This window comes from Microcebus murinus, chromosome 6 (genome assembly GCF_040939455.1).
Source record: "Microcebus murinus isolate Inina chromosome 6, M.murinus_Inina_mat1.0, whole genome shotgun sequence".
NCBI lineage: Eukaryota > Metazoa > Chordata > Mammalia > Primates > Cheirogaleidae > Microcebus > Microcebus murinus.
The window spans coordinates 5,777,933-5,801,712 of record NC_134109.1 but is presented as its reverse complement, the minus strand read 5'-3'; the positions used below and the strand labels follow the sequence as shown (position 1 = coordinate 5,801,712).

The 23,780-nt window shown below is 44.0% G+C and overlaps 1 protein-coding gene across 7 annotated transcripts in view; it reads left to right on the top strand.

Moving 5' to 3' along the window:
* The window catches only part of WDR25 (WD repeat domain 25), a 138,136-nt gene that overhangs the window by 66,301 nt on the left and 48,055 nt on the right, over window positions 1-23,780 (top strand). For all 7 annotated transcript variants that reach the window (XM_012747083.3, XM_012747088.3, XM_012747090.3 and 4 more), the window contains one exon: window positions 23,484-23,631. In XM_012747083.3, the coding sequence (XP_012602537.1) occupies window positions 23,484-23,631 (148 nt within the window). The remainder of the gene's footprint in view (window positions 1-23,483; window positions 23,632-23,780) is intronic.

The following is a 23,780-nucleotide window of genomic DNA, read 5'->3' as shown; positions in this document are numbered from 1 at the left end:
TCACGCATGTTCATGGTTTATCCCCCCGCAACCTGGAGATGTTACTTTCTTTGCCTCATGGCTGAGGCTCAGAGAGGTGACCCAGCACAGTGAAGGCTGCCCAGGGCAGGGCAGAGCCAGGCCTGGACACCAGGTGCCCAGCTTGAGGACTCCTGTCCTGTCCACAGCGACACTTGGTCTTTAGGCCACCAGCTGTGGGCTCAGGATTCTGCGAGGGGCTGCCCACAAGAAGTGGGGCACACCCAACCTGGGTGCCCCTGAGAAACGGTTGTGTCTGGCTGAATTTGAGGCTGAGAAGAAACATTTGAACCCATAAAAACCCAGCACCAGTGAAGCTGGTCTTCACTGACGCGGATGGTAATTTTGGCACTTTGAAGGCAGTGGTTCATCCTTCAGGGAGGCATGCGAGTGCTGAGAGACCCATTCCACTTAGTTGTGGGTCAGAGAAGCTGCCACAGAGAATTGCGGGACGATGTCTCCAAAGCATGTGTGAAGGGCAAGCCCTGGGTGTGCGGGGCCATGTCAGGCCTGCAGCTCCCGCTCCCCCCAAGCCCTGCTGCCCCCTGGCTGAGGCCAATGCCAAGGCTACGCCTTTCCATGGACACATCTGTGCCCACGTGGCATCCTTCTTGCACTGGCCCCAGGGCCTGCCACACCTGGCAGATGAAGTGCCTTAGCTGCCCTGCCATGGTCTGCATTGGCCCTGGGCTGGGGCTTTGGTGTTGAGCCTCTGGGTGGGGGGTTAGCGGGTAGAGAGTTGGTACATTCATATGTGCTGGTGACTCATCTGCAGGCTTGTATCTAGAGGGAGCTGGTAGACAGCTTGTCTTCCTTCTTACATCTTTAGGGCTTGAACCCTGCATGTACCAGCGCTGTACTATTTTGGCAGCAGTGGTGACAGTCAGGAAAGAGAACGAATGGTGCCTTCTCTAGTCCCTTCTACTGTGTTACTTTAATTTCCTTTAAGCTTCCCCAGGACTCTGGGAAGTGGTAGTATTAGCCCCATCTTCTAGCTGTGGAAATGGAGGCTCAGAGACATGATCATTTGCCCAGGCCACATGGATTGAAGGGGGCAGAACAGGTTTAGGAGTCACAGGGATGTCTGGCTCTGAAGTACTCTGTAGAATTGGGCCTCCACGTCCTTCCTGCTGTCACCTTGTGTCCCCGCTAGGCCTCCCCTTGCTCACACTGTTCCTGTCTCCTGGCACCCTCAGAGTTTTACTCCACGAGTACTCATGTGGAACTTTGGAATTTATTATTAATGCATTTCTCTGCCACAAAGTCTGGATGAATTTAGAATCAGAGGATTCAGTTACACTTTATTATTGTTTGTCATTAAAAATCATGCAAATAAGCCATGGAATAAAGCAACTTATATTGTTTTGGACACCAGATTTACATGTTTACTGGAAGAAAAATGATACTGAACTCCTTCAAGGTGGTTAATAACATTTTGCCTCAGAGCCTTAGCTTTGTTGGTCTTTATCTATAATTTATTCTCCGACAACTTCCAAAAGAGATTTTAAACTAGTTTATCATAAAAACTCATACACAACAAGAGGGTTTTAAAACGTACGGTTATGAAGATGAAAAGAAAACTTAGAAGCACAAGGGATGGGAGCAGAGAAGGAAAGACTTATTGCAGCATCTGACCTGAGGGCCGAGAAAGAAACTGGAAGCTTCCTAGTTGCCAGAGACAAAAGAGGGAGCCGATGAGTTCTAAGTTTCTCATGTCTGGATGAATAGGAAGCTTCCAGGTACCTTTGTTCTGACACCCCCGGGTTACTTTGTTGAGCTTCAGACTTCCCTGTAGGCGGAGGCGGGCACGGAACCTAGGTGGGAGCATCAGGGGGAATAGGAACCCGGATAGAATAAAACCTTCGTTCCACCCTGACTCGGGCATGGGCCACCCTGTCAGATCCAGTTGGTTGGAGCAGGTGGGGTTTCAGGATCCTGCAACCCCAACTCCGCACTGTCTCTGAGGAAACAAGGGCCAGGCCCAAGCGATACCAGTGGTAGGGTAAAGGCTTGGGGGTTGGTTGGCCATCCTGGTAAATGAGGAGAAGGTAAGTCCGTGATGATGCCAAGCCTCCGGATCGACTGTTAGGTTTGGCATTTGCCCTGGGTGGTGTGACCCCTTGGCTATTTTAGCCCTGCTCCCTAGCACAGAGGAGAAGCCTTCTGGCTCTGTAAGCACCTGCTCCTGGGGCCCCGAGGGGGTGTTCCCAGATGACACAGAGCCACGACAAGCACACTGCCGATGTGGATGATCAGCACCAGTCAGAATGTGTAAATCACAGTCCATGGCAAGCAATACAATGCCAGCGATAATTCACTTCAAAAACAGCAGCTTAAAAATTAATCCGCAGTTGTGCTTTTTCCAATTAAAGATACGGAAAGCCACCCGCCAGAAGCCCGTGTGCATGAGTGCAGGAGAGGCGGCCAGATCAGCCAACGGAAGCATGGGCTTCTGTAATCAGCACAGGTATTGCCGGTCACACCTGGCCCTGTGGGGACCGTGCGCCCTGACGCGTGAGTCCCTGCTGCTGTCAGCACTGGCACAGATGAAGGGATTCCTGACTGCGACTCCCACAGCCAAGCGGCTTCTGTAAATCACAGCCTGTGACCACAGCGAACACCGACTTAAGTGCTGTAGACTTACCATTATTATCCCATTACATGATTCCTCTTAATCCCTTAGAATCACTTGTTAAACTTTAACAGGTAAAATGATTTTGTGCTTACTGAAGTAATGTAATTACACAGACCAATTCAGTGCCATCAAAAACTTTTTGGGCTTCATTTATAACACCGCCTAATGTGTTCAAAGTACAGTGTGTTAGGGAACGATGCATATTTAACCCGAAAGAACCCCAGGCCTGGGCACGAACGAACTTCGGTGCCAAGTGTGAGTGAAATGGAAACTACTGGAAACTATCCCATTTGTCCTTTCCTGGCCCTTTTAGAAGTGATTAGACTCAGGGATTGTTTCTTGGAAATGGACTGGAGTCCTATAAATCTACTCTGATTTTATTTTTGGACATCAACCTGGAGCCCACAAGGGTAATTTCTGGTGAGTCAGCAGCAGTGCTGGGCACAGAGGAGGCCTCCTGCGGGGCGGCGTGGGTGTGCACCTCCAGGTGGGGAAGGGAGCTGCTTTTTTTTTTTTTTTTTTTTTGAGACAGAATCTCACTCTGTTGCCTGGGCTAGAGTGCCATGGTATCAGCCTAGCTCACAGCAACCTCAAATTCCTGGGCTCAAGCGATCCTCCTGCCTCAGCCTCCCGAGTAGCTGGGACTACAGGCACGCGCCACCATGCCTGGCTAATTTTTTCTATATATTTTTAGTTGGCCAATTAATTTCTTTCTATTTTTAGTGAGATGGTCTCGCTCTTGCTCAGGCTGGTCTGGAACTCCTGAGCTCATACGATCCACCCGCCGTGGCCTCCCAGAGTGCTAGGATTACAGGCTTGAGCCACTGCGCCCCGCCAGGAGCTGCTCTTTGTCAAGCGTCTGCAGCTCTTTTGCTGTCTCTAAATCGAACAGATCAGGGGAGCCTAAGAGGACATTCTGCTTATCTTTCAGGAGGTGTTTTGGGGTATTTGGGTTGAGGGGCTCAGCCTCCTACCACCCCAGACCCCAGTGCTCTGAGTTGGGCAGCACCCGCCACCGTGACATGGACGATATTGAGCAGGGTGGGGGAGGCAGTGAGGGCCAGGCCTGCAGAATGACATTTCTGTGGCCTAATGATTTTCAAAAACCATTTGTGAGATTGAGGTAATGTATTTTCCAGACTCAAGCAATTTACTCCTTCCCACCGTGCTGAATCAGGCTGTTAAATCCTCTTGCTGTGTGCATATAGCTATCGGCACCGGGGGAAAATGGTTAGGTTCAAGGCCCCTGCCATATCTGTGCTCTTCTCGTCTGGAATTGATGAGTAACTGTACTTTTTAAAAATGCAGTCTTTAAGAACATTGGAAAATGTTAAGTGGAGAAAGCAGGATGCCAAATTGTATATTCAGTAGGATCTCAGGAAAAACAAGGTATGTTTAGAAAAATACTGTTCGGAAACTGCCAGCAGGTGCGTGGCAGTTCGAGTTACCTGTGTTTGAGTGCAAAGATTACAGCCGGTGTCACCTTCTGTTCATTTTCAGTACCTTAGCCATTGCTCAGGGTGGTAACACGTGGCCTTCAGGTAAGACGCACCCCAGAGAGAAGCGAACAGACTCTGTGCGTGCTGGGCCTGTTACTTGCTCGTGGTGTAACCTCAGGCAACTTCTTTTATATTAATACTTGGAGCCTCAGTCTCCTCATGTGTAAAATGGCCTAGTTACACCCACCTCAGAGGAGTGGGGGGAGGGGCCGTGAGGATTCCGTCACCTGTGCAACACCTGGCAATGTGGCACATGTGGGAGTCTAGGTGAACCATAGTCTTGTGGTGGTGATGGGATTATTATAAAAATGCATGTATTTTTTTCCCAAGCAGAAAATCATTACAAGTGAAATAACAGGGGAAAGGAGTAGTGACTGCAGATGGAAAAACAAAGCAGGCCACCAGGTGGCATGGCCGCCCTCTACTGATGATACTGGCCATTCTTTACTCATCTTCCAGGAGTGGGGAGGTCAGGTGGCAACTGGATCTGTACCACAGGGTGCACCCTGACCTCCCAGAGGGGAAGCATGAGTGCTATGGGAACATCCACCAGGCCTTAACTCCACCTGGGGGAGTCGGGAGGGCTTCCTGGAGGAAGGAACATCTCGTGTGAGACTGGAGGGAAGAGTAGGAGCCAACCAGGTGGACAGGGAGGAATGTGCTTCAAGTAGAGAGAAGGGCATGTGGAAGGCTGGGGGTGGCAAAGGACAGCGTTTGGGAAACATGGCTGGAGGTGGCACGCGGGGAACACAGTGGCGAGAGATGTGGCTGGGCAGATGGTTGGGGCCTGCTGGGGCAGCCAGGGTTTTCCCACTGTGTCCATTTACAACTCCCACTGAGCCCCGGACGTGCTCGCAAAAGCCTGTGGCTTGGTGAGGCCTTATGTTTAGAATGCTTGGAGAGCACCTTGTTACTGGCTTCTGGGGATGAGGGGCAGATACTCATTTTTGTGCATATTGAGAAATCTTGATGACAATGATCACTTCCATGCCAGCCCAATCAGGGAGGGCGAGTGAGAACCATGGCTTTGGTGATAGCGTGGGCTTGTTGGAGCCTGCCTACAGGTGTCCCTGGGAGGCCTCCCTGGGGAGCAGAGACAGTCTGGCACTGGCTGTGGTGGTTGTCGTGGCGGCAGGACCTGAGCAACCTCACTTTCTCAGAGTGGTCCCCTCTGTTCTGGGGCCCTGCTCTGGCTGGCTGTTGGGGGGCGTGGAGGGCAGAGGCTGTCTCAGCTGGGTCTCTGGAAAAGCTGAGATTAGGAGGCCTGTGCCCTGGGCCACAACAGTGTATGATACTCAGACTGGGCCTTTAGAAGGAATTAAGTTACCCTTTGCACTTGCTTGCATTTTTCTTGATTCCTTTATTCTACTCGGGATTTAATTTTTTAAATAGCCCAGATTTTACAAAGTGTGGCAGTAGAATAAAAATCAGGAGTTTTTTTTCATACAAACTTATTTATTTGGATTTTTTTACATTTCAAATTATTGATACATTCAAAGAGTAATTTTAATCTCTATAATTTTTGCTAACCGTGTTGAGTCACACTCGACATCCAAGTGCAAAGGGTTAAGTTGGAGGTCATTAGAGCCAAACTAGATTGTGCTCCAAGGAGCCCTTAGTAGCTGCCGAGAGCAGCCTCTAGTCCTTGCATGTGGATGAAGCAGGCAGAGGGATTTAAAACTGGCTCCTGGCTGGGCGCGGTGGCTCACGCCTGTAATCTTAGCACTCTTGGAGTCCGAGGCGGGCGGATAATTTCAGCTCAGGAGTTCGAGGCCAGCCTGAGCAAGAGCGAGATCCTGTCTCTACTAAAAAATAGAAAGAAATTAGCTGGACAAGTATAGTCCCAGCTACTCGGGAGACTGAGGCAGGAGGATCGCTTGAGCCCAGGAGTTTGAGGTTGCTGTGAGCTAGGCTGATGCCACGGCACTCTAGCCTGGGAAACAGAGTGAGACTCTGTCTCAAAAAAAAAAAAAAAAAAAAATCTGGCTCCTTGTCCTGGCTTGGGTATACATCTGCCATCACTTATAGAGGTGGTGCCCTGATATGGCCACAGGGATGAGGAGTGTCAGGTTCCTGGTCTCCCTGCCTCTGCTACAGTGTGATCAGAAACAGGCTTGCTGCTGACCCCCACGTGCCACAGCACCCTACCTCTCACTGTTCTCCTGCCCCCCTCTGATCCCCCAAGTCCCAGTGTTTCTTCTTCAATACAGATGTCCAGTGTGTCCACAGTTCTGTGGCTCAGGCCTGCAGTCTCCTCTGGACGCTCTCTTCACTGGTCTCCCTAAGTTATTCTGGCCTCTTCTACAGCAGCCTCTGTGCCCTCTAAAAATGGAAATCTGATTATCGCATTGCTCTGCTGTTTAAAACCCTTTAACAGCCTCCCATTTTACATAGAGGGAAAAAATTACAAACCTGCGCGGTGTCTGCCAGGCCCCACAGGTTTTGCACTTTGCCCGTTCTTGTTGCCCTCCCCCTTCACACAGGGCTCTGGCCACACCAGGCGCCAGCCTCCAGCCTCTGTGGCTGTCCCTGCCACAGGCCTTACCCAGGCCCTCCCCACAGCACCCCTTCCTCAGGAGAAGCCCACCTACCTCCCCAGTGGAAATTAAGGTGAATCAATTTCACCTGCTGTTAGTATCGCCTCGAGCCCAGTTGTCCTTTCACAGCACTGATCTGAGTTGTGACGGGTGTTGCTGTGTATCTTTCTCTTCCACTAGACTCACGTGAACTATTTTGTTCTCTAGCACTTCCAGCAGTGAGCAAAATTCTTGGCACATAGCAGGCCCCACATGAGTATCTGTTGAATAAACCCAGTGAGTGAGTCACCCAGTCTTTCTAAGCCTCCACTTCCAAATCTGTAAAATGGAGATAACATAACTTCGTAGGCAAACTTGCGAGTTTGTGAGAGGGGCACGTGATATTTGTAATGTGGAAAGTGCTGTGGGAAGGTGATGCACAAAAATACAGGTGTAATGTTATTACTATTCTTTCTCACCAGGTCATGCCCTCCTCTTCCCCCTCAATTACTGAAGGAAGGAATACTTCCTAGGATAAGAGAGTAGTGCAGGGGCAATCCAAAACGCTTCTTACTAACTGTGTTCAAACTAACACCCAAAGAGGGGAGAGGCCTGGGTCTCAAGGAAGAATATGACACAACCTGGAAAGATCCCTAAAACCTTCACAGTCCCCATCAGATGAGGCTGGTATGAAAGAGCATTGAACGGCGTGCAGACCAGCTCCCAGCATTTAGACCTAGAAGATTCTAATAGTGCTGATTGATTGTGAGAGTGCTTAGAAATTATAGAGGGTGGGAGAGAGTTGAGGTTGCCTCCAGTTGCCAACTGGAGGTTGGCAAATGGTAAACACATTTTCCAAGAGCAATAAAAGGTAGTTTTAAAAGCCCCATGTACCACACTAACTGAATGAGGATGGGGCATGGCTCCCCAAGGTAGGGAGGGACACTTATACCAGAGAAAGAACGAAGGGACACCAGACATACAGTAGAACTCATAGCGTTGGAGGATTAAAACAAAGACATGCTCACCAGGAGCCAGCATTCATTTGCCAAAACAATTCATTCTCTTTTATGAGTTATTAAACTTATAGAATCTGTGTATATTGAGGCCAGAGACTGAGTGTATCTTCATTTGGAAAAGCACATGGCTTTTAGAGCCTTGGTGATTTCATCACATCCTTATTTTACAGAAGAGCAGAAACCATCCAGAAGTCCTTGTGGTGCCAGAGAGTCAGGTTGTTCTTGAGAACATAAGAGAGAGAAAGAGGTTATCTACTCAGTGATACAATCTGACTGATGCCCTATGGCTTGTAGAAAAATAGCACCCAACTCTAAGAATTAGTTGTTTACTCTCAGAGTGGAGGAGATCTCTTATGACCAAAAGGGCTCTGTATTTAGTATTATTGTGTTCCATACTTAATAATAAACAAATTGGGTAATGTTACAGAAGGAAGGTCTGCTTTTCCAATCTGCAGATATCTCAAAGCTAGGATAGCCATCCTTTTGTCCACCTGTTCTTCCATCCATTCTTCTGTGTATTCATTTGTCCATCCATCAGTCTGTCCATGTATTCATCCATCCATCATCAACCCATTCCATCTATACATATTCATACATATTCATACGTCCATTATCCCATCCATCCATTCATATATCTGTCCACCCATCATTCACGCACCATTCCATTCACCCATTCTATCCATTCTTCATTCATCCATACTTCCACTCATCCATCATCTGTCCATTCCATGCATCCATCATCCATTAATTATCATCCATCCATCCATCCATCTGTGCCTTCATCCAACAGCCATTTATTGAGCTCCTAGTATGTGTCTGACCCTGTTCAAGACACAGATACAGAAGTGAACAAAACAGACACTGAATACATAGTGCTTTATCCTCATAGAGCTTATAATCTAGTGGGAAAAACAAGCAAATAAATACATAAATATGTTAGGGAATAACACAGTGCTCCAAAGAACAGTGGAGCTAGCTGAGGTGACGGAGAGTGATGAGAGCAGTGTTTCGATGGCGTGGTTTAGGGAAGTCTCTCCGGGGAGAGACTTGAGCCAGCCCAGGTGCGGTCCGGAGAAGGGCCTTCCAGGCAGGGAAATAGCAGGTGCACAGGCCTGGGGAGGAAGGGGCTGGGTGTGTGTCAGGAGGCCAGCGCGGCTGGAGCGGAGCTAGGGCAGATGCCACAGGATTTATTCCAGGTATGATGGAAAGGCACTGGAGAGTTGAGTAGGGGAGGATGTAACCTGACTGACTCAGAGGACCACTCTGGTTTCTGTGTGGTGGCAGTAGATTGTGGGGTAAAAAAGGAAGCTGAGACACCAGTTTTTTTAATTATACAGTTAAGTGGCATTAAATACATTCATAATGTTGCACAACCATTACCACCACCCTCTCCAAAATTCTTTTGTCATATAAAGTTTGAGACATGAGCTTTGAGATTGTGGCAGTGGTGTGAGGGGAAGATGATGGTGGCTAAGATGAGGATGGTAGCAGCAGAGGTGACGAGAAGTGGTAGGATTTAGGATATACTTTGAAGACAGGGCTGACGGGTCAGGGGAAGGGCATAAAGGAGGACTGCAGTACTTTAGACAACCAAATTAGGAGACAGTGATTCAGTGGGGGAAATCACCATGAAACAGCTAAAGGGCCGACAGTGGGAAGAGGGGTTGGTCTGGCTTTGTGTTGTATTTATCCAGCGTACAAGATTAGGGGCAGGGGCTGGACCTTGGGGGACATTGCAGGTGGGAGGTAGAAGAGTGGTGACGCCTGCAGGCTCTCTAGCCAGACGTCCTGGCTCAGAGTCTCTGCTCCACCTCTCACGGCGTGGCCTGCGACAGATACCTCTCTGTGCCTCAGTTTCCTTATCTGTGAAATGGAGCTAATAATGTAATAATATCTATCTTACAGGGTTGTGGTAAGGATTGAGTTAATTCAGTTAACTCATTTGACTCAATAAACTCAATTGTAAAGTGCTTAAAAGCATGACTGGCTCATAGTAACTGGCTCTACGTGACTATTGTTATCTAGAGGTAGGAGACAAGGCGGTAGATTTCATCTCAGAATAATGTCCAGAATGGCGATGCTTCCAAAAAGGGCTCTGGCTCCTCCTCAGACTTGCACTCCCCACCTGCTGGTCCAGCACCTCCTGGGGGACCGTCCCCACTCTGTGAGGAGGGTGTACCTGAAGGTCTGCCGAGGCCCCCACCTCCAGCTCTCCTTGCTCTCTTCTCCCTCTGCAATATATCTTGCTCTTAATCCTTTTTTCTTTAAGAAAACTCTTCTTTGCCCTTTTACATCTTCTGTTGACATTTAAAACTCCTTCCCTTTGTTCTGACCTTATTGAATAGAGAGAATAATTTCTCGGGATTCTCTGTATAATGAATGTTCATGCACTTACAGATTCTGATCTAGTTTCTCCTCAACCTTTGCTTTGAGAGACCTTGCATGATTTGCTATGGAAAACATTTTAGGGAGCACTGAGGAGGACGGTGTAAAATGAAAATTCTGCTTTTGCTTCTGCTGTTTCTGCAAATGTAGCCCCCTGTAACCCAGAAATCAGCTGGGGTACCCTACCCTTAGAGATCCAAGCGGTTCAGACTCCTTTACCATGTATGCTAGAAACCCAGCAGTCTTCCCAGGTTCTCTACACAATTTTCTGAGGCTGGTAGAGGTGAGGGACATAGTGTGGGAAGGGTCATCTCTTCAAATCATTCCTGGTTCTGAGTTTATGCATCAGTGGATGAGATCAGTTTGTAAATCAATGCCGGCCCTCTTGTTATCTGTGCTGCAGTGGCTCACCCACATGACAAATACTCTGATGCCCTCGCTCTCCTAAATATTCCTACTAGAAGGTTGGGTGTGGGCCACAGGTGAGAGGAGACAGGATGAAATGTTACCCTCCATTCTGCAAAACAGATGCTAAAAATTGGAAATTAGGTTTGACTTCCAGTAGTAAAGCAGTAGTTCTATTAGACTAACCCTCCTACAGCTAACAAGTGTAAACTCTGTACAACAGCAATAACAACAAAATTACCTGATGATATTAGAGAACAACAAAAAGCATGCTAACACTGGACAAAAGTCCACCCTTAAAAGAAGGAAATGGCACTGGGTGAGTTTCTACTTTTATGTTTTTCTGCCTGAGGGTAGGCTTCAGTCCGTGCCAAACAGGCTGCTAAAAAGTTGGATTAAAAACCCTGCAGTATTACTGTCTTGAAGAACCAGAGAACAGAGTTTGGGGTAGCCACAGTAGCTGGAAAGTATGTATAAACTCTACTCAAATTTCTAGATGACTCCTGAACCCAAGTATGAAGCAAACTCTAAGCAACTCAAGAGAGAACTGAATAGAAATTCTGCTGCTGCACACCATAAGAGAGACACAATTTGAAATTTGAGTAGAGCCAGGTTAGTTGCCTTAAAAAAATAAAAAAATAATAATATATATATACATATATATATATATATTCTTCAGAGGAACATAATTCCAGAGTTAATGCAACATATATTTTGTAATGTCCAGTATTCCACCCAAAATTATTAGGTGAAGCAAGAAATAGGAAAAGGAGACCCATATTTAAAGAGAAAGGCAATCAATGGAGCTTATCTCTAAGATGATTCAGATGTAGAAATTAACAGATATGTATTTTAAAACAGTCATTATATATATGCTTAGGAACACAAAGGGAAATAGTCTCACAGTGAATAAAAAGATAGGAAATCTCAGTAGAGAAATAGAAACCATAAGAAAACAAATGGAAATTGCAGAACTGAAAAATACAGTAACTGAAGTTAAGAATTCACCATTTGGACTCCATCGCAGAATGGAGATGACAAAAGAAGGAGGCAGTGAACTTGGAGATAGATCAATAAAAATTATTCAGCCTGAAAACAGGGAAAAAGAATGGGGGAGAAAAAGAACAGATACTCAGGGGGAATCGTGGTATGAAAAATCACTGACTTCTTATCAGAAATAATGGAGCCCAGAAACAATGGGACATTACCATTAAAGTGCTAACAGTAAACTAAAAACATCAGCCTATGATTCTGTGTCTTTCAAGAATGAAGGTGAAATAAAGTCATTTTCAGATAAATAAAAACTAAGTGAGAATTCATTGCCAGCAGATGTGCACTACAGGAATGTTAAAGGAAGTGCTTCAGGATGAAGGAAAATTATACCAGATAGACTCAGATCTTCAGCAAGGGATGAAGAGCACTGGAAATGGTAAATATGTGGGAAAATATAAAAGACTACTTTTCCCTCTTAAATTTTAAAAAATACATATGTACAAAAGTACATATTTAAAGCAGAAATTATAATACTGCATTTGGGGTTATGACATATGTAGACATGTAATACATATGACAACTTTGGGTAAAGGATGGGGGTTGGTAAAAGGACATTTATAGTTGCAAGCTTTTTTATATGAACATGTACAATATTGACTATAGGAAGACTAAAATATTATGAATGTAGAGTAGCAACTAAAAAGAAAATATGAAGAAGTATAGCTAAAAAGCCACCAGATACATTAAAATGGAATTATAAAAACGTTCAGTTGTTCCAAAGGAAGGTAGTAAAGGAGGTAGAAGAATGAAAGAAGTAAAAACAGAAAATAACAAAGTGGTAGATGTAGATCTGATCATATCAATAATTACATTAAGTCTAAGCCGACTAAATACTGTAACTAAAAGAGATTGTCAGAATGGGTACAAAAGCAAGACTATATACTGTTGACAAGTGGTACACTTTAAGAAAAAAAGAAATAAGCTAAAAGTAAATAGAATAAAGAAGTATCATCCAAATCGTAACCATAAGAAGATGGGAACTATTGCAATACTAACCAATAAAATAGACTTCAAGATAAAGAGTATTACCAGAGATAAGAAATATTTCATATGATTAAGTATATTAATTCATCAGGAAAGCATTATGATCATATATATGTATGTAACTAATAACAAAACTTAAAAACACATGAAAAAATTTTTCACAGAATTAAAGAGAGAATAAACAAATTCACAATCACAGTTGAACATTTTAGCACTTTTCTCTAAGGAGTTGATAGAACAACTAGGCAGATCAATAAAGATAGGAGATCTGAATGATGCTGTCAACTACTGTAATTGACATTTCCAAAACACAATACATAACCAGTGCAGAATACAAATGCTTTTCAACTTCAAATAGTACTTCACTAAGATAGGCCACGTGCTAGAACATAAAGCAATCTCAATGTATCTAAACGGATTGAAACAATACAGAGCCCAGTTTCCGATTGCAATGGAGTTAGTAAAAAATAATAAGATACTGGACAGTAAGAAAAACCAAATACTTGGCAACTAAACCACACACTTCTGAATAACTTGTAGACACTTATGCCTTTAGACAAGATGGAGTAATAGGGACCAAATTTATGCTCCAATGTTAAACAACGAAAGAGTTGTACAAAACATAAGGAACAGCGGTGTTCAGACACTGAACACCAGGCAGTGCGGACAGTGATCCCCCGAGAGAGGGGAGACAGCGAGGTGAGCCCTGTAGCTGTTCCCACTTAACTGCCTGGTGAGAGTTTCCAGACTGGAGCACAGGAAGGAGAAATCCAGCTGGATCTCAGTGATCTACATGAGTTGAGGAGATACAGTTGGGAGTCCAGGAATGTTAAGTAAGCTAGAGTTCTCAGGACAGAGAACGAGAGAGAATGAATGAGAGAGAGATCGATCTTGTGGGAGGTTCCCCCAAGTCTTCAGTGGAATTCTGACCCGGAGGTACATGCATGCGAGGACACTCCTTGAGGTGGGGAGAGAACCTCCTACGAGAAGCAGGGTGAACAGTCCCTAGAGCTCACAGAGCCGAGGCTAGTTCATGTTCTTACCAGCCAGAATGGAAAATCCTATATTCACAAAGGTATTGCCTCAGTAGTGAGGTAAAATTAATTAGCCCTAAACTGAATGCCACTCTGGTCCCTCCTAACAAAGCTTCAAAACTATCCTGGCAAGGAGCAGACTGTTTCCAAGTCACTTAACTATGTCCCAGAACAAACCTGAAGAGTATTTATAGGAATACAAAAATATAAAACATGCAATAAAGTAAAATTCATGGTGTCCATGGCATCCATATAAAGGTGGCATACAAAGAAGTAGAAAAATATGAACCACGATGAGAAGAAAAATCAGTCCATAAATATGGACTCAGAAATGGCACAGATGATGCAATTAGTAGACAGGAATGTTAAACCAACTATTATAAATATGTTCCATGAATGCAGAAAGGTAGAGAATAACACAAGCATGTTCAGGAGAGTCATAGATGATACAAAAAGATCCAAATTTGACATCTAGAAATGAAAAGAAATCTTCAATGGAAAACACACTGCATGGGATAAAAGCAGATTGGAAACTGTAAAAGAGGAGGTTAGCAAACTTAAAAGACATAGAAACTATTCCAATTGTTTTTCTTTTCTTTTTTTTTTTTTTGAGACAGTTGCCTGGGCTAGAGTGCCGTGGCGTCAGCCTAGCTCACAGCAACCTCAAACTTCTGGGCTCAAGCGATCCTCCTGCCTCAGCCTCCCGAGTAGCTGGGACTACAGGCATGTGCCACCATGCCCTGCTGAAACTATTCAAATTGTAACACAGCGAAAAGCTTGGGGAAAAAGTAAACAGAGCATCAGTGAGCTGTGGAACAACTTCACGTTCACCCAATGTACATGAAAGTGGGGTCCTCGAAGAAGGGGAGAACAGAAAAAATATTTAAAGAAATACTGGCTGAACGTTTTATAAATTTGATGAAAATTATAAACCCATAGATTTAAGAACCTCAATGAACCTTGGCACAAGAAACATGAAAAAAAAGTTCACCAAAGTATATCATAATGAAATTTCTTATAACCAGTGAAAATGGGGAAAATCTTTTATTTTTTTATTTCAGGGTATTATGGGGGTACAAACATTTTGGTTACAAGTTCTGACTTTGCTTCACCCAAGCCAGGGCTAGAAGCATGCCCTTCCCCTATACAATGCTCACTGCATCCATAGTTGTTAGTTTACCACCCCCGCCCCCCAACACCCAATGAATATTACTACCATGTGAGCACCTTAGTGCTCAGTTAGTACCAGTTTGATGGCGAGTGCATGTGGTGCTTATTCTTCCATTCTTGTGCTACCTCACTTTGGAAGATGGGCTTAAAAGTAGCCAGTGCAGGGGGTTGGGGAAAGGCACCTTACACACAGAAGAAAAGGGAGCATAAAGTACTGAAAGGAAAAATCAAAACCACTGTCAGCCTAAAATTTAATACCTAGTGAAGTATCTTTTAAAAAAGAAAGGCCAGAATACTTTTTCAGACATGTAAAAGCTGAAGTGATTCATCACCAGCAAACTTGCACCGTAAGAAATGTTAATAAAGGGAGTCCTTCACACAGAAGGCAAATGATACCAGGTAGAAATCTACATCTGCACAGAGGAATGATGAGCACTAGAAACGGTAAATATGTGAGTAAATGTAAAATATTTTTCGATCTTATTTAAAAATCACTTTCAATAATGATTGTTTAGAGTAAAGAATATCAAGTGTATTGTGCAGTTTATCATGTGTAGATGTAAAATGTGTGATAGCAACAGTACAAAGGCTAGTATGGAGGAGGGTGGCATATATTGTTGTTATGGTTCTTGTATTATAAGGGAAGTGATCTTACTTGCAAGTAGACTGTGATAAGTTAAAAATGTAAACCTTAAAGCAAGTAGTAATAAAACAAAACAAAGATTTATGGTTACAAGACTCATGATGGGAGATAAAATAATGAACGATACTCAATCCAAAAGAAGATAAAAAAAATAGGAAAGAGGTGGCCGGATGTGGTGGCTCACGCCTGTAATCCTAGCTCTCTGGGAGGCCGAGGTGGGAGGATCGCTTAAGGTCAGGAGTTTGAAACCAGCCTGAGCAAGAGCGAGACCCCGTCTCTACTAAAAAACAGAAAGAAATTAATTGGCCAACTACAAATATATAGAAAAAATTAACTGGGCATGGTGCTGCATGCCTATAGTCTCAGCTACTCGGGAGGCTGAGGCAGAAGGATTGCTTGAGCCCAGGAGTTTGAGGTTTCTGTGAGCTAGGCTGATGCCATGGCACTCTAGCCCAGGCAACAGAGTGAGACTCTGTCTCCAAAAAAAAAAATTAGGAAAGAGGGAACAAAGAACAGATGGGATAAATAGAAAGCAAACAGCAAGATGTAAAACCAAACCATATCAATTGTGGATGAAATGGTCTAAACACCACATTTAAAGACAAAATTGTTGGTTTGGATAAAAGTCAAGACCCAATTGTATATAGAATGCCTACAAGAAACCCACTTTATTTATTTATTTATTTTTTTTGAGACAGAGTCTCGCTTGTTGCCCAGGCTATAGTGAGTGCCGTGATGTCAGCCTCGCTCACAGCAACCTCAAACTCCTGGGCTCAAGCGATCCTCCTGCCTCAGCCTCCCGAGTAGCTGGGACTACAGGCATATGCCACCATGCCCGGCTGATTTTTTTTTTTATATATATATATTAGTTGGTCAATTAATTTCTTTCTATTTATAGTAGAGACGGGGTCTCGCTCTTGCTCAGGCTGATTTCGAACTCCTGACCTCGAGCAATCCGCCCGCTTCGGCCTCCCAGAGTGCTAGGATTACAGGCGTGAGCCACCGCGCCCGGCCAGAAACCCACTTTAAATATAAACACAAGGTTAAATGTAAAAGGTGGGAAAAGGTACACCATAATAGTAATGAAAGAAAGCTAGAGTGGCTGTATTAATATCAGACAAAGCAGCTTTCAGAGCAACGAGTAGTGCCAGGGATAAAGAAAGTTGTTTGATAATAGCAAAGGGGTTGGTTCATCAAAGGATATAAGATCAGGTGTATAATGTTAAGTGCCTAAACAGGTGTATAAATGTTCATACAAATAAGAGAGCTTTGAAATACTTGAAGCAAAACTGACAGACGCTGAATGGAGAAATAGTGAAATCCACAATTAACATTGGAGATTTCAGCACCCCTCTCTCAATAATCTATAGATCAAGTAGACAGAAAATCAGTTAAGATATAGAAGACTTGAACAACACTATCACCCAGCTTGTCTTAATTGACATTTGTGGAACACTCCTTGTAACAACAGCAGAATGGATGTTCTTTCTAAGTGCCCATGGAATGGCTACCAAGATAGACTATATTCTAGGCTATAAAATAAGTCTCAGTAAATTTGAAAGGATTGAAACCATTCAAAATACATTCTCAGATTGGGATTAAATTAAAAATCAATAATGAAGATATCTGGAAAATTCCCAATTATTTGTGAATTACCCAACACACCTCTAAATAGCCCTTGGGTCAAAGAAGAACCAGATAGGGATATTAGAAAATATTTTGAACTGAATGCAAATGAAAACACATATTTGAGGAATGTAGCTAGAATAGTTCTCAGATAATAATTTATAGCACTAAATGTCTGTATCAGTTGGGGAGAAATTTTCAAATCAATCAGTAAAATCAGTGAAACAAAAAGCTGGTTCTTTGAGACCAATGAAAGGTATAAACCTTTAGCCAGACTTATGGGAATAAGTGAGAAAAGACACAATTTACCAATATTAGGGATGAGAGAAGTGACCTAATTATAGATCCTTTAGATATTAAAAGGATCCTAAAGTAATGCTATGATCAACTTTATGTCAGTGACTTCTACAGCTCAGATGGTATAGATAAATTTCTTGCAAGACCCAAACAATAAAAGCTCATGAGTCCAGGAGTTTGAGGCTACAGTGAGCAATGATGGGGCCACTGCACTCCAGCCTGGATGATGGAGCAAGACCGTGTCTCAGAGGAGGGGGAAGAAAATAGCCTCAAAAGCCTCATATCTATTAAAGAAATTGAATTCATAGTTAAAAACTTCCCACAAAGAAAACTCCAGGTCCAAATGGCTTCACTAGTGAATTCTACCAAACATTTAAGGGAGAAATAATGCCAATTTGTTATGGGTTGAGTTGTGCCCACCCCTCACCTCAAATTTATATTTTGAAGTCTTAATCCCCAGTACCCCAAAATGTAGCGTTATTTGGAGATGGGGTCATTACAGAGGTGATCAAGTCAAAACGAGTTTATTAGGGTGGGCTCCTAATCCAGTATGACTGGTGTCCTTATAAAGAGGGGAGATTTGGAAACAGATACATGTAGAGGGAGAACATCATGTGAATATGAAGACAGCTGTCTGCAAGTCAAAGAGAGAGGTCTAGAGTGAGCAGATCCTTCCTTCATAGCCTTCAGAAGGAACCAACCCTGCAACACCTTGATTTCAGACTTCTAGCTGCCAGAACTATGAGATAATAAAATTCTGTTGTTTAAGCCACCTAGTTTGTGGTACTTTGTTATGGCAGCCCTGGGAAACTAATACATAACATACAATAATACACACAAACTTTTCTGGAATATCAAAGAGGCGAGAACACTTCCCAATTCATTCTACGAGTCCACCATTACTCTGATAGCAAACCAAGAAAAAGACATCATAAAAGAAGAATGCAATACAACAATATCTGTCATGAACATAGATGCAAAATTTTTAAATAAAATTTCAGCAAATCAGTGCCACTATATGTGTGTGTGTGTGTGTGTGTGTGTGTGTAGTCATAATATTGTGACCAAGTAGTATTTGTCCCAGGAATGTAAGCTTGCCTTAGCATTTGAAAATCAATGTAATTCAGCATTAATAACTTAACTATAATGAACTATGATATAAATGATTAACAAGAAAAAATATATGATCATCTCAATAGATGAAGAAAGAGCTTTTGACCATGTCCAAAATTCATTCCTGATTTGGAAAAAATAACTTTCAGCAAACTAGAAATAGAACTTCCTTGAACTCATAAGGGGCATCTCCGAAAACATTAGCTCCAGTGTCATTCTGAGCTGTATAAAAGCCTGACTAAATTTCACATGAAGTCAGGAACAGGCAGAGGTATCTGCTTACCCCATATTTGTTCAGCATAGTGCTGGAGATTACAGCCAGTACAATAGGGCAAGAAAATAAAAGGATCCAGACTAGGAAAGAGGAAATAAAATTGTCTTTATTCACAGATGACCTGGTCATCTATGTAGAAAATTCCACTGAATCTGTTAAAAAAAGCTTCTAGAAATAAAAGGCGAATTTAGTAAGGTTGCAGAATTCAAAGTCAACATACAAAAGTTAATTATATTTCTGCACACTAGAAATGAACAATCTAAAATTAAAAATACTATTTAGAATATCATCAAAATATGAACTAATTAGAGATAAGTTTGACAGAAGATATGCCAGGTCTTTTCATTTAAAAACAACAAACTATTGCTCAGGAAAATTAAAGAAGACCTAAACAAATGGAGAGATATATCCTATTCATGGATTAGAAGAGTCAGGATTATTAAGATGTTTCCCCAAATTGGTCTTTAGAGTCAATGTAATTCTGGCGATTGAATACACACTTCATGAAGGATTCCCAAGCTTTTGCAGGCAGATTGATCCCATCCGGTTGGGATCCTTTGGTGAGGGGTTGGGCACTCTGCACGAGCTTGTGGTGAGCTCTGTGAGTTTGAGAGTGGTCTCTAAACTTGTTTTCTGGGGCAACAGGGGCTGCCAAGAGTTGGTGGGGATGCCAGGAGCCAGGGCTGAACTCGGAAGATCCTGAGGCAGGAGATAGCAAGAGAAGGCCACACGGGAGGCAAAGGTTCACCCAGAAATTTGACAGCCATTATTTCCAGGCAGTGAGGTTATGAATGACACTCTTATTTTCTTTGTGTTTTTCTGTTTTGGACTTTTTGTTGTTGGTTTTTTTCCTTCCTTTCTTTTTTTGCATGACACAGTTATATTTCCAGAGAATCGGAGAAACCAAAATCCCCATCGTTGATTCCTATGGGATTTTGCTTTTTACAGTTCTGTAATGGTTTGAGTACTTTACAAGGAGACTGTATTTCTCTTATAATCAAAAACAAAAGGGAGGCTGGCAAGCGGAAGAACATGACCTGAGGCTAAATCAATAGTTCCTGTTCCTAATCTTAGGAGACTGTGAGAATTCCCAGTGGTGGCATGTCTCGGTGACCAGGACATGGGAACCGTGGTAAATGTGCGGCAAGCAAGTGACGGCACCATATTTTACCTGTCATGTTCTTTTCAAGACTGTTACTTTTGTTGGACGCAAAGAATGTCTCTAGTTAATACATCAAGTCATCTTAGAACGCTTGACAGAAGACTTAACTCCTTAATTCCGTGAAGGCAGTTTGGGATCTCTAATTACTTAATTGAAAAAAGGCACACACTTCAGGCTGCCACAGTGTTTGGGAATTAATCTTTAAAACCTGACAGTGAACATTAAATTCAATTAAGGAGAGCGATTGGCAAAGATTCTTCTCTCCTTCACCCTGGGTAGCTTTGAAAGGTAGCTGACTGGTCTGCATTGATTCTGACGCTATCACTGTCTATGCATCAACTGGGACAGCCAGGTGTGCGTTTTCCACTTCCGAGAGGACATGTCAGATGGTTTACAGTTTGATGGATCTCCTTAAACACGCTTCCGTGGTGGATTCTGGAGGCCCCTGGCCAAGAATTCAAATGTTCTGGTTTGTTGCTTTTGGCCTTGGATGTCACAGAGTTCAAGTTTTCTTTCTTTCTTTCATTACTGGCGTGATCTTTTCTCACCCTCCTTCCTCCGCCTCCTCCCCCTGCCTTCTGCCTCCCGGCCCTCCCCATCCCCTCCCTCCTTCCCTCCTCCTCTCCCCTTTTTCTTCTTCTCCTCCTCTCCCTCCTCATTAATTTAACGTTTTTATTTTAAATTATGAAATATTTTAAGCATAGAAAAGTAAAGTATAGAAAGTAAAATAAAAGATACCAGGTGCCCGCCCCTTGCCTTGTTAAATCCCCAATCCTCACCTGGAGGACTTCTCAGCAGCATTTGATGTGTTGACCAGTCTCTTCTCAAAACACTCGCTCTTGGCTTCCAGGACACCTGTCTTCTGTTTCTGTTCCTACCTCACCAGCCTTTCTTCTCAGATTTCTCTGGTTTCTCCTTTCCCATCCCCTGCTCCAAGCCTGTGCGCACCAGAGGCCCCTGCGGAGATGTGGCTCCCCTCTGCACTGTCTGCACTGATTCCTGTGGAGAGCTCGTCCAGCTCAGGACTGAAACACCATTTCAGTGGCAGCGACTTCCAAAGCTCAGTGTCCACCCTGGACCTCTCTTTTGAACACCACACAAGTATATCCAACAACCGTCCCCATGCATTTTATAGTCTGTCTACAAATGCATGAATGCATGAGATAGGGGTTGCGTGTGTGTGTGTGTGTATTTTTAAAAATTGTGGTGAAATACACATAACAAAATTCACCATCTTAACGATTTTAAAGTGTACACTTCAGTGGCATTGAGCACATTCATATTGTTGTGCAACCTTCATCACCACCCATCCACAGAACTCTTCATCTTATAAAGCTGAAACTCTCCCTGTGAAACTCCCTATTCTCTCCTCCCCCAGCCCTGGCAACCATCACTCTGCTTCCTGTCTGTATGATTTTGACTACTCAGTGTTCCTCATGCAAGTGGAGTCACGTCGTATTTGTCATTTTGTATCTAGCTTATTTCACTTAGCATACTGTCTTCAGGTTTCATCCATGTTGCAATGTGTGTCAGGATTTCCTTCCTTTTTAAGGCTGAGTAATATTCTACTGGATGGATATAAAACATTTTGTTTATCCATTCATCCATCCATGGACACTTGGGTTGCTTCCACCTTTTGGCTACTGTGAATAATGTTGTTATGAACATTGGTATACAATATTTCTTTGAGACTCTAGTTTTGGTTTTTTTGGCATTTACCTGGAAGTGGAATTGCTGGATCATATGATACTTCAGTGTTTAATTCCCCGAGGAAGCACCGTGCCGTGTGCCATAGTGGCTGCACCATTCCTGCCAGCAGTGCACAAGGGTTCCAATTTTTCTGCGTCCTTGCTAACACTCATTATTTTCTGTTTTTTCATAGTAGTCATCCACAGAAAACACATGAGATGGTGTTTCATGTGTTTTAAAACTTAAATGGCATCATACTTTGTATGTGCAGCTTGTCTTATGTACTCAATGTTATTTTCTTACTGTTTAGCCATGTGAACCCTGTAGATCTAGATTATTCATTTTATTATTTTTAAAATTAAGTTATTCTTCTACATAGTTTTTAAAAAAAAACAGCAGTCCCCACCTGTTGCAGCTCTACCTCCCTTCCATTAATTCTCACTCTACCTTGGAGTGTTCTGGCTGTTTCTTCTGTTATTTCTGTTCATGTTTCTAAATGTAAATACTGCTGTTTCTTGATTTTCCAGTTTGAGATCCTAGCTATTGACCCCTAGTAGGGAAGAAAGGAAATGAGCTCTCTGAACATTTTTCGAAGGCTACTCTTGACCTCTTGTTTTCTTAAGCTTAGACATTTGCATAATCCCAGGAATCAAGTGTTCAGAGTTCTGATCCTTTGCATTCTGAGAACCTTTAGTAGTTGGCGGGTTGAATTTTCTCATCTTCAGTGAGAAGGTTATCCCTAGGATCATGTTTGTGGAAGTACGTGGATGTACTTTGTTTGGGTTTTTCTCTTACTAAGGAAAATTAAGCTCGGTTTTCCTGATGGAGTTGAAAGGAGGTCGTGGAACCCTGCTGTTAAGAACCGTGGCTACTTCAAGCCCCAAGCAGTGTGTCCAAGGCACCGTGGCCCTCGCTAGACCCCAGCCGTGGTGCTGCGTGCTGTGCAGAGGATCCCTCCCCAGTCTTCTCTACTGCCCTGGGCGGTGCTCTGCACATCCCCACTTCCTGGAGGAGGAGACTGAGGCCCAGAGAGGCCAAGCCATTCAGCCAAGTCACATGACTCGTGGGAGGCACTTAGCCCTGACTCCCACGTGGAGGCTGCAGGTGCTCTTCTTGCGTCCTGGGTTTAATCCTCTGAGCCACCCAGGTGGTAAGTGAGAGCATCCCCTGCATCCTGTAGTGACAGTGAGGGTGGGGGACTGAGCACCTCTGCATGCCAGGCGCTGGGCCAGCCCCATCGCCTTCTAAGCTGCAGGTGTTTGCTAGGGGAGCTGGTGAGAAGCTACTCAGGTGCTCACGTGCTCACGCACGGTGCGGCCCTGGCTCCAGAATGTGTAGATCTATGCTTGGGTTCTTAAATCACTTTGCAGAAGTCATGGAGGATACATAGGGCTTTCTCCCACAAGCCTTGTTCCGCCATGGAAAGCCAGGATGGGAATGGGGGACAATATCTTCTCTCCCAAAGAAAAGGACAGCTGCCCTCAAGGCAGATGTTTGCTCTTTGACCAGTTGTAAATACAGGTGTGGCAGGTTCCTTTTTGAATCTCAGTTTTAAAGTAAAACCCATGAATATAGCCTGGCCTTGGCAGTGTCCATCACAGCACGGATGCCAGCAATGCAGGGGAGACTGGGATGGGACTGCAAGTGCCAAGGGGCAGGATTCCCTGGTGGCCAGCAGGTGTGGAGCAGGTAGGTGTGAGGGCTGGGGAGGTGAGTGACAGACTCAGGAATGCTGTTTTCTTAACTCCAAAAGAAATTTTAGAAAAGGCTAACCCCAACTCATCAACCCCAAGTCTTTACATTTCTGCAGTGAAAAGTTTAACATGTAGATATAGTTTAGATGGTAAAATAATGGGAAGATAATTCCACTGTGAGACTGACCATTTCGCCCACACAGAGGGTCAGCTGAGCCCTGGATCAGGCCTCCTCATGACCTCCGGTGCTCTGCGTCTCTCTCACAGGTGTGGAACGCCGTGGACTCGGGGCGCTGCTTGCAGACCTACTCCCTGCACAGCGAGGCAGTGCGGGCTGCCCGGTGGTCTCCTTGTGGCCGGCGCATCCTCAGTGGTGGCTTCGACTTCGCGCTGCACCTAACAGACCTTGAAACAGGTACGTTTCCCTGTGTCACTGTCCCGAGGTGAGCTGGCAGCTCTCCTGGTGGAGGTTCTCTGGTGGGTTCGCAGCCACAGGCTGCAGTTTCAGAGCAGAGGGAGGGGGCCTCAGGGTAGGCCCATGCTCGCGAGAGTGTTCCCAGACTG